Below are 12,198 nucleotides of genomic sequence, written 5' to 3' on the forward strand. Positions count from 1 at the left end.
GCTGGTATATTATTTAATATGAATAAACTGCAAGGCTATATACCCCCTAGACGGCTAGTGTGTAATCAGTGTTTCTTCCAGACTTTTTTCTCCGGGGGGGGCACTTGAAATTTTCGGGGGGGCGGTAGACTTTCTTCCGGGGGGGGGGGGGGGCGGACACTGTTAAAAGTATATATTTTCTATATAAATTATATAAATTTCATTTCGTTCGGGGGGACGGTAAAAAATTTTCGGGGGTCTTCGCCCCCCCCCCCCCCCCCCCGAAGAGATGCCTGGAAGAAACTCTGAGTGTGTTTTATCATGGAAAACAAGTGTTGTGATTTTCATTGTTCTCCTCTCCCTGGCCATTCCAGTTGACTTCGGGGGGGGGGGGGGGGGGGGAGATGTTAGGGCGTTTTGTTTTTGTTTTTTTGGGTTTTTTTTTGTTTTTTTTTTAAATATTTGAATTCATTCTAAACGGCTTTCCAGCGACTTATATTCAGTTTAAAAAATATAACTATAATTTTATCGTTTGCGCTATATATTTTTAAAGATTTAAAAAAAAAATATATTAAGATTACGTAGATTTTTCAAGACTAATGGACAAAATATAACGGGACAATATATAATAACTAAACACTATACGATAAAATATAACCCGAACTCGGACTAAATATAATTAGGAGAAAAATGGTGAAAAATACTCAAACTCAAAGTCTAACAAGTCAATTTAGACAAAATATAATGATAATATATTACTTGACTAAGCATAATGTATTAGTCTAAATAAAAATATACAAAATATAAATAGACAAATAAAGCTACAAGGTATACTTTTTTGAAAGTTCAATGTAAGTTTGTTTATTATTTAACTTTCAAAAGACAAGATGTACGTATACTAATGAACATGCATGAGACAAGCAAATACTTCTTAAAGACGTACAAAATGTGTCCAGATCAGTGTTTTTGTTTTGTTAAAAAACGAGAACTTTGAAGATTGCCTCAACCCGGCTATTATTACCGAAAATGTTTCCAAAAAGATATTTTTAAATATTTATAAATATTCATGTTGTTATGAAGGAACATTTTTTTTTAAATTAACATTGACAGTAATCAACTCAAATAATAAAAATAGATTCGAATTTTTTTTCTCTATCTATCATTGTTAGATGCCAAATGTAATTTCAATCGAAGCTTTAAAATCTTAAATATTCGCTTGTTTTGTGTAGTAAAGTTGATTGCAAAAATGTTGGACAATTGGCTTCAAAAATGGTGCCAAATATATATAATCATTCTAAGAATTTTAAAAATTCTTTAAAAATATGGCAAGCGATAAAATTATGGTTAGATTTTCAAAGCTTAAAGCCGTTTGAGAACTGCAATTGCACTCGTGTTTTTTAATTGAGGATAAGCCGATAAAATAATTTTAGATTTACTTCATCAATTAAAAAAAAAGTCATGTACTTATCATTAAATCAACCAGAGTGGCCAGGGAAAGTAAAACAATGAAAGTCATAACAATTTTTTTACATGATAAAATAAACATAGCGTACAGGGTGAGCTTAGATAAACAAAATGGCGAACGGTGGATTTATCACTTTGATTCAAGATGTTTACAACGCATTTGTATATCTTTATTGTAGTGGCCTCCGTATTATAATACTATTATACTCAGTTGTTATATTACTAATAATTACTTGTTTAAATATACCTAGCCTTAATAAATTCGGAAGTCATTGTGTACTTATTTCACAAATTTGTATAAGATATTCAATTTTTTTTTTAAACAATAAGTTTCATGCAACTCCAAATCTGAACCACTGTCCAAGCCTATTTCGACATTATTTTAAACAAATATTTAAAAAAACAAAGAACTCCGGGGTTATCAGTAGTTGGTTTGTTTCGGTAAGAATTATCTGTAATTGATGTTTTTACTTTAGAATTAGGGAAAATTTATCCGTCTTACTTTTTCGCCAGTAACTTTCCGAGTAGAATCTTGTCTTAAGCCAGCGGTATAAATCAGAGGGTGCAATTAGTGCTGGGGCACTAATTAGCCCAGCCTCCAATGTCCGGCTGTAATTGCTGGGGTATGTTTACACCACGTGATCTTGGTGTCTCTCGTGTAATTGTGATTCATTGTTCATCGGGGGTGGGGGGAAACGGGAGTGGGGGAGAGGGTGGGGGGGGGAGGTTTTGGTCTGTAAAATAAACCTAACGTGGGAGTTGTTTGAATTGGTGGTCTGATGTAGATGTCGCTGTTAGACAAAGCTGTGTATCAAACTTATGGAAATAAAACATAAACGAAATATCAGGTTTTTTCATTTGGTAAATAAAAGACGGCCAATTGTGGTTGGAACGGAACGATTATGTAACATGGCATTTTTGTTTGTTTATTACAGTAAAGTGTTGGCGCCTATGTTCATGCCCAACACACATGGTGTAGATGAAGTAGAGTTCATCTATTTCAGTGACATTGGTTTATTATTATGAAGGAAGTGAGTTGGATGCCCAGCACTGACTCGGATTCGAACTCGTGACTTTCGGGTTAGTTGTCTAGCCCCCTACCGCTAGGCCACTTCGTCCCTTATACTTTTAAAAAATGTGGTTATTAATTAATTTTAAATGAAATAGCTTTAAGTATTATTGTATTACAATAGTGAATATAAATGTTACCATCCACATATATCCACATAATACAATCATGAATGGATGAAAATGTCATCTCACTGGCAAAGTTAAGTGACATTATTGTACCTTCCAAGCATGCTGTGCTGATTACGAACAAGGTTTTAGCCTTATTAACATAATAAAAGTGCAAGCACGAAATAGACTTGAGCCACACATTTGGAGAATCTAATGCAAATTAAATTATATCTAAATGCTGGAGAGGATGTGGATTTAAACAAAACATATAAGGTGTGGAAGCAATGCAAGGTTAGACGCGAGAAATTGCAATAAATGCCCCTGAAAGGTTAGCTAATATTTGTTTTTAAGTCAGCTTTATTAAATGTTGCATATGTTAAACTATTGTGTTTGTATTACCGTTATGGTATTAGCATTATTACCATATGACTGTCTTACTTTAACATAGTAAGTCGACCATATAACTTGTTGTCTAAGTATAACTCTGAAAGTTTTTATTAGTTGTTTTTTTTTTAATTTTGATGGTATTCGTATCTCCATTTAATTGCATACGTTTCATTAGTTACACACATTATACTATTAATTTATCAAAATGCATGCCTTCATTATTATGCTTAATTGCAAGACTAAAAATACATGTTAACGTGCCCAAGTCATTTTTAGCACCGCGCACACAACATATTTTTTGCACACACACTCTTGGTCCTTAGAGGGAACATTGCTCGTCGCTTATTTGTATCCACACAGGGACTACGCATCCAGTGTTTCTTTCAGACTTTTTTCTTCAGCGGGTGGGAGGGGGCTTATATGTTCGGGTGGGGGGGGGGGGCACTGGTAAAAGTATACATTTTCTATATAAAGTCCATTTCGCTCGGGGGGGGGGGCGAAGCCGGAAGAAACTATGTACGCAACATTAAACAAACAACTTGCAGATTAAATTATAGATCTAATTATCAATTTAAAATCCATTGACCAGCTCTTGGTTTATTGATTTAATCACCACGCTGATTATATGGAGAGAAATCCAAAGGAATCAAGACGGAATGTTGTTCGGATGGGTAATGTGTCCAAATTTTAGACAAATAAGTAACATAATAATATACTAAACTTAAATTGATGAATAAAGCATAGCAACTGTTCAAGAGTGAGTATAGTATATTAACTTTGTACGGATAACTAACGTATTAAATAAACCGGGAGTGATCTCTCCTAAACTTTCTCGAATATTCTTATATAACTGGGAATATAGACATGATTTTTAATTACTTACTTTTAAAAATAGAATAGAATCTCATAGAAAAAATAATTGCACACCAAGCGAACGCCAAAACTAAATGTGCATAATAGTGCGCTATATTATTAGTACTTTATACATTTACATACGTTTTTTGAGAAACGGAAATAGCGTAAATTAGTACTTCCGGTCAGCGGAAATTACTCAAAATTTGAAAGAAGGTAGAGAATTAGATCTGTTACTTACATATGAAATTTCATTTATCTATCTGAAATAGTACTCTAGTTATAGGCTTTTGAAAAATTCAAAGTAGAAAAGGTACCACTTCCGGTTATCGGAAATCGTTCAAAAGTTGATACGGATCTACGATTTTGATAAAATACTTATATATGAATTTTCATCAACATAGCTGTAACGGTACTCAAGTTATCGTGTTTACACACAGACAGACACACACACTCAAGACATACGGAAAGAGATTGCAAAATTATGTTTTTCCGTATCAGTGAGGTGTAAAACGTCGAGATTTGCAAAAATCTCGATTTTGTTTTTTTACACGATTACAAGACTTTCTCTTCGTATATACGAGAAAGTAAAAAAGGTAAAGAATCACATTTAGGTGTAGAGATCCCTTGTGTAGAGTTAATAAGTTTCATAAGTAACGTATACTACCCTTGAATGGATGAATAACGTATAGTAACTTTACACGAGTGTGTGTAGTATACTAATTTTATACGGATGAGTGACATATTCTAGTGTTGTATGTATGAACAATGTATACTATGTTTAGATCGAGCTTTGATTAATTGAAGTATAGACCGAATATTAAAAATGACTTCTCTGATTTACAATAAAGAGTTGGGTGCCGTGATCAGTAGATAAACAATGTTAAGTGTTTGATTAAATTGATTTAATTAATTAAGTACGCTTGAACTTAAGAGTTGATTAAGAGCCCATTTTTTTTTCTCCATAAAGGTTACCAGCCCGTAACTTAACCCAAATCGCGGGCATCAACTAAACCCAAACTCCGAACTTTAAAATCATGGTATGATTTAATCACCAGTACAATGTCGCGTCACCCCTCCTCCCTCCCCCTCCCCAACCACTCCCCCCACATTTGATCCTGCTAAAAGTGCGTGAAAGGTATACAGTCAATTTATACAGCAACAGAGAGATAGAAATCTCCAACCCCCATTGTCGGCGAGATGTCATTCGGCCGAGAATAAACACAGCGCCGTCGTATTGGCCCGCGGACATATATTATTGAAATTTCCTTTCGTTTTCGTGCTTACTTTTACATCGAAATGCAGGCAGACCTCCCTAGTGTGTAATTGATAGGTTTTTTTTTCTTAAACGATTATTTAAGAAGGAAAGTGTATACATTTTAAGTGGGGTATAGTTTAACTTCATATGTGAGAATAGTTGGGTGACTTTAATTGTTAATATTTTGAGTTGGTGACTAACAAAATATAAAAGGTTTAGCGAGCGTGTTTCTTGCGCGGATTCGAACTCGCAATAGTCAAATGTTAACTTCAAGTAGAGCTAGTACAAGGCATCTATCGTCTTGACCAAGATGCTTCTAGCTAAGTCTATAGGTGTGTGAGTTTGGTGTATGTTGTTAGAATATATATCTCCACGTAAACTGTTCTTTACCAGAGTTAAACGGTATCCCCAGAGAGCTAGTCAGTCATTGTACTAACATTAGTCCACAGTTGGTTTAGCTGTATCCAGCTTAAAATGTATAAATATAGTCTTATGGGATTATCGTGGGTTGTAGTATAGACCTAATATACTACTGATGTCGTGCTAGGCGTAACCTAAACCAAATCTATGACATTAATCAAACATTAATTAAATCTTATAACATTTCGATTATTTTAATTTTCAGAAGAATCAAATAAACGAAAAAAATGATGCGGTTTAGGTATTGTTGGCTGATAACTATATACAGCACTAACACAAACTCGTTATATCAACTACATGATGGTAGTTTTACCATCTCTTTATGTCAGCTACATGATGGTAGTTTTACCATCTCTTTATGTTCCCTACATGATGGTAGTTTTACCATCGCTTTATGTCAGCTACATGATGGTAGTTTTACCATCGCTTTATGTTCCCTACATGATGGTAGTTTTACCATCTCTTTATGTCAGCTACATGATGGTAGTTTTACCATCTCTTTATTAACAGTCAAGTTTATGTCTCTGAATCACTCTAACTTATCAGTGGTTTTATGTACATCTTTTTGAGGTTTTTTAAATATTTGTGTTTTGACAGTTTGTAATGTTTTGTGCAGTAAAACTAGGCTTACATGTTGGCAATGTTTACATTATAACATGAAAAAAAATAGACATGTTGACTACTACTTTAATGGCCCTTACTTCTATTCTTAAATATACTTTTAAGTCAGAATTAACTATTAGTTTTTTAGTACAATCGCATAATGTATATATATATATAAACCATTAAAGTTAACTACCAGTATTTTTAGAATGAAAATTAAATATTGTATATAGGAAATAAATGCTTGACTAATTCTGCGCATTTTCAAAAAAAAAAAAAAGATTACTTATAAAATTAAACATAGGTTACTCTGCTTACTTACTATTAAAATACGATTTTTATCTTGCCATTTAAAGTAAAATTGATGATTCAAAATTCAGTAGAAGGGAAGTAATTTTAGATTAAGCTAAAGTGGCAAAACAATAACATACAATTTTAAATGTATTATATAAAACTTGATATGTTTGACTATAAACATAATACATTTAAATTGAAAAATTACCTCCGAAAATTTGAGAAACATGCAAGCTAAATTAATAATTATAAATTTATATATTGCAAGACTAAACAGCTTTATTTATTTTATAATAATGTAGCTTTAAGAATCTTGTGTACTTCGACTTATTAATTCCGTTTGGTGTATCATACGGTGTATGTATAGAAAGTCACCCTTATTTTAACTCTAACCATTACCTTGCTACACCCTTCTCAAATGTTATTTTAGCTACAATTCCTCCGACAAAATACAGTATGATGAACTCTCTTTAAAATCTATAATATGATGAACAAAATAATTTCTGTATAATTTTTAATAACCGTTTAAACGCCACTAATCTTATAATCCTTACCCCAATAAAAGCTGGATATAATTAAAAGCAGTTTAAAAAAAAAACCAGCTGTTTGGCCGTGAAGATGCATATCAAATGAACCAGGTCGCAAAATAAGACTTAAGAGAAAGTTGAATCGGGATCATTGGAGAGTTTATAGACAGGAGGTAGAGGTTTTCGTAGGTGTTAGGTTAGCGTTTTGGTTTATTATGGGCTGTGTGTTCTAAATTTATCTGAGAGTGCTATTGCTTTGCTAGCGACATCTTAGCGTTTTGGTTTATTATGGGTTGTGTGTTCTAAATTTATCTGAGAGTGCTATTGCTTTGCTAGCGACATCTTAGCGTTTTGGTTTATTATGGGTTGTGTGTTCTAAATTTATCTGAGAGTGCTATTGCTTTGCTAGCGACATCTTAGCGTTTTGGTTTATTATGGGTTGTGTGTTCTAAATTTATCTGAGAGTGCTATTGCTTTGCTAGCGACATCTTAGCGTTTTGTTTATTATGGGTTGTGTGTTCTAAATTTATCTGAGAGTGCTATTGCTTTGCTAGCGACATCTTAGCGTTTTGGTTTATTATGGGTTGTGTGTTCTAAATTTATCTGAGAGTGCTATTGCTTTGCTAGCGACATCTTAGCGTTTTGGTTTATTATGGGTTGTGTGTTCTAAATTTATCTGAGAGTGCTGTATCAATACTAAAGTATTAGAGCTGTTTTTGCTAGCGTTGTTTTAGCGTTTTGGTTTATTGTGGGCAGTGTGTCCGAAGTGTTAGCGTTGTTATGAGTGCTAGCGTGTGTCTGAAAGTGTCTCTCCTTATAATTAATTGTGTCTTTACTAGCGTTGTGTTAGCGTTTTCGTTAGTTTTGGTTGTACGCCCTGAGTGCTAGCGTTGTTTGTAAGTACTTTATTCGTCACTAAGTATTAGCGTCATCGTTAGTATTAGCGTGATATCGTTACGCTGAGTGCTAGCGTTGTCTCAAAGTGCTTGAACCTTCTCTAAGTTTTAACCGCACCTTTACTACTGCTGTCGTTTTAGCTTTGCCGTATGTATTTTCTTTCTAAGGTATCCAACACAAAAATGTAAGCTACCCTTTCGGGTCTGATGGTCTTAAGGACAAAGGAAATAGAGTGCACCTGTTTCTGAGACCACGGTATATGAAGAGATAGTGTGGTCAGTTATATGTCCGGTCGCTAATGTTGTCGTAAGGTACAACGCTAAATGTTGGCGTCTGTACATTATATACACACTTTGTTAACATTAAGAGCGTATCAAATGTAGGCTTACCTCAAATGTAAGGTATACACTTCATTTGTTTCAATGTAATTTAATTAATTTTAATTTAATAATATAGAATCAATACCATAGAATTAAAAAAAAAGTTTTATTATTTTTAAGTGCGACTGATATGTAGCTAAATTTAGGGCGAAATAAATGACAAAAAATGTTCTATTTTTACACCACATTTGAAACTGAAATATAGGTTAGTTTATTGAGACTGCATCCACCACATACACATCCTTCCTAGTTCATACATTTCCCCATTAAAATGATCTGATTTTTCAATTACCGTCTGTTAGATAAAGATTTGGTTTATGGGCTATGGCGGGGAGGTTATGATTAACTCGGATGATGAATGTTACACACTACACACCCGGTGTCTTAAGGTAAAGTAGGCTACGTGTGTTAGAATAGTGTCAGGTGTATAAAATTAACGCTTGAACTAACACATTATACACATACTGCAACCCGCATTGTGTACAGTTAGGGGTTAATTTTTAAAATAGAAATTTGAACGATTTCAATTTTAAGTTTTTAAATTGTAACTGTTAACATTTTACCTATCCCAAAAAAAACCATAGGTAGGAACTATTTTTTTTTATTTAAAAAATTGTCGAAAGTATAAAATTTATTGTAATATTGTAATATTGTATTCTGTAGTTAATATCGAGGACAACAAAGACAATATAGGACTAACAACACACAAGGATTATATGAATTCTAAATCAATTTATAAGACTAGATCTAGTGCTGTTTAATAAACAGTAGGGGATTTTTTTTTTACAGGTACTATAAAATGTTAGTTTCTTAGAAATGTTTAGTGTGCATGTTTTAGATTATGGTGTGTTTGGTGTATAAATATGCATGACCAGTTCTATACTGTGAGTTCATAACTGTACTGCAATGTTGATAGATTACTTTAAAAATGTACTGTTAGTAAAAAAAAAGAATTTTATGTTAAAAATGCATAGTTTTTAGAGATCTGTGTTGAAAAGTAGGCCTATATAGTTAATAGTGTTGTATGTTGAAAATTGTATCAGTGTTGTGTTAAGAGTTACAAAAGGAGTTGTAGACTATGGTTAAATTTTGGATAAGAATAATTTGGATGAATTTTGACATTTTTAGTCATAGTAAATTAGTGTTGTATTAGGTGGGTATTTATGTTTTAATTGTTATTTTGATGGATTTGGAGCCTTCCGAATTGCGAATAGTTTTAGTTTGAATGGATTATCCTGGTATCTTGACATTCTGGATACAAGTGTTGTGGATGTATGTTGGTATATTGCTGGATATGGATATATATGGATGTATGTTAGATAATTGTTGTGGATATAAGTGTTCTGGGTGCATGTCATATGTCAGTCTATTACTGGATTTGGATATATATGGATGTATGTTAGAGAATTGTTGTGGATACAAGTGCTATGGGTATATGTTATATGTCAGTCTATTGCTGGATATGGATAATGTGTATGAATCTTAGAGACTTGGTGTGGATACAAGTGGTGTGGGTGTATATCAGTCTATTGCTGGGTATGGATGTATATTGCTGGGTATGGATGTATAAGGATGTGTGTTAATGAATTATGGATAGTACTGTGGATACATTTTGTTGGATATCCTACCTGCACTGTACTGCATCCTACGCATCCATGGATATATCTGTGGCGGGGGGAAGTTGCCCCCTCCCTCGGACTGGGAGTTGGGGGATCCGCCCTTGTCTAGGTGACGTAGAGATTTCGACTGTGGTGATGACGGCGAGTGTGGTGACGCCGGCGTCTGCTGGTGTGTGGTTTTCGACGCCTTCTCTCGCTGACTCAACGGTGGGGAGTCACAGGACGGGTGATTTTCGTCCAGAAAGTTCGAGATGCCGGAAGATGGGTAGTACCCGGGGTCGCAGTGGAGATTTCCGGTGCTGGTGTTGTTGTTGTTGTTGTGGTGGTGGTTGTTGTTGCCGGTGTTGGAGGAGAGGTTCTGGAGAGTTGTTGGGGGTGCGGTGAGGGAGGTGACGGAGGTTGTGTTGGCACCGGGGGGAGGGAGTTTTCTGTCGAAGGAGTGCGGGGAAGAGGAGGGGGAGGAAGAGGAAACAGGGGTGGGGGTGAGGTGGGGGTGTATAGGCGGGGGGCTAGGGGAGCTGGGTGGGAGGTGGGTGAGCCGGGGTGCTGAGTAGTAGTCCACGTGAGGGTCTCCGTACCGGCTGTCCGGCGTTATCCTCGGGTGGTGGTAGCCGGAAAACCGGCTGTTGCTGTAGCTGTTGCCGCCGTACATACCCCCGGGACTGTGATGCTGTTGATGCTGCTGTTGGTGGTGGTGGTGGTGGTAGGGGTTCCTGTCGTAACCCCCGATGGGGTCGGAACAGGGGTCCAGGGCAGGGGGCCCATAGCATGTGGGAAGTGAGTTCACGAAATACGAACTCATCCCTGCTCTATTTACAAAACTCTACGTTAATCCAGATTATAGATTAACCTAATACTTTAATCTTTAAAAAAATATTTTAGAAAATCAAAATCTCGAATAAACTAAGTTAACAATGAACTGGTCCGCAGTTTAAAATTTGACATCCATAAACCACATTACCGTTTCAAATTGTCCCTAGAATTAGCCCAAGTCAGCTATTCAAGACCATAACGGCGATCACTGTCTGTTTCCAAAGCCGATCATAAACTAGACTCCATTCACGAATAAATTACGGTAATTGTTTCTTAACAGTCTAACCACTGTAATAATATTCTAAATTTAATCTCTATTTAATAAAACATCACTAGAATTGTTCTTTGTTTTTTAGTATTTAAATTTTGTTTTTGAATGAATTTTTAATCGAAGTTCACTTCAACCAACAAAAGCACACGGTGAGATAGTCCTACACAGCAGAATCCAATGGTGAACGGTTGAAGCACACAACTTGAATAAATCTTCGCCGCGGCGGCTGACGTCTTTAAAACATTTCTGAAAGGGAAGAAACTTCGCGTCCTCGGTTCTAATTATTATTACCATTACGGCAGTCGACGTCAAATCCTTACAATCCGAACCCGGTGGGGAGATAACTCGCCGCGCCCATGAATTGTCTGCAGCGCGCGCGGCGTGACGTGTCGTTCACCAACCACGCGGCGCGAGGCACACACCGTCGATAAGCCCCGCCCACTTTGTCTAGCCGGTGCAGCGGGTTGATTCTCGCCCCGTCAGATTTTATCCTAGGCCCGCCTCGCGGCTGTCAGGAGATAGCGACCGAGCCAATCGCCGAGGGGGAGTTGAATTTATCGGTGGAGGAAATGTGTTGCGCGCTTGTGAAAATAAGAATTAAAAAATTGTGGGGGTGTGTATCACCGATGTTCTTTGAGCGAAACTAATCGAATCGAGAAAAAAAAAAATGATTTTTGTTAAGTAAGAAACAAAATTTTTTAACCAAAAAACAAAAACAAAAAAAAAACGACCCTCTGATTTAAAAAAAAAGAATATCTAGGCCTACAGGCTTTATTTAGTGTCAAACTATCAAGGTCTTTATTAGTACTTTTTGGACATTGGCTTACTGAACATATACTGACATATAGGCCTATTATAAATATGTCGTACCCGTATATTTGTATGGCAAGAAAAAAAAAATGGCAAAATAAAAAAATAGTCCTGTGTGATATGCCAGGAAAGGTGTATTGTTATGGTCAAAGTTTAAGCTTAGAACATGAGCTGTGTTTGCACTACAGTTATAGTTATAGTTACAGTTTGGGTTGCCAGTTACGTTATTTTATAACCGGCGATACTCGATAAACGAATGCGTGGAGTCAATCGTAACTATAATAGAATATAGGCCTATCAATCCGTTCAATAGTACTCAGTATAGAGGTCATTTGTGTACTGGTATCGATACCCTAACCCTGCCTTTAAACATAACTCAAAACTCTAACAGACGTGTCCACCATCAATAACCATGGAAACAAGTAGTTTTGGTGTCGACATTACC

The 12,198-nt window shown here is 35.7% G+C and overlaps 1 protein-coding gene across 1 annotated transcript in view; it reads right to left on the reverse strand.

The window, feature by feature from the left end:
* Positions 1 to 11,131, reverse strand: part of LOC131937658 (homeobox protein Hox-A5) — a 47,798-nt gene extending 36,667 nt beyond the window's left edge. Inside the window, exon 1 of the mRNA XM_059295250.1 lies at positions 9,869 to 11,131. Coding sequence (XP_059151233.1) covers positions 9,869 to 10,661 — 793 coding nt within the window. The 5' untranslated portion in view covers positions 10,662 to 11,131. The remainder of the gene's footprint in view (positions 1 to 9,868) is intronic.
* Between the last annotated feature and the right edge of the window lie 1,067 nt (positions 11,132 to 12,198).

The sequence above is a fragment of the Physella acuta genome, unplaced genomic scaffold (assembly GCF_028476545.2).
Source record: "Physella acuta isolate Inbredline_101_S28 unplaced genomic scaffold, ASM2847654v3 ptg000217l, whole genome shotgun sequence".
In the NCBI taxonomy this organism is placed as follows: Eukaryota; Metazoa; Mollusca; class Gastropoda; family Physidae; genus Physella; species Physella acuta.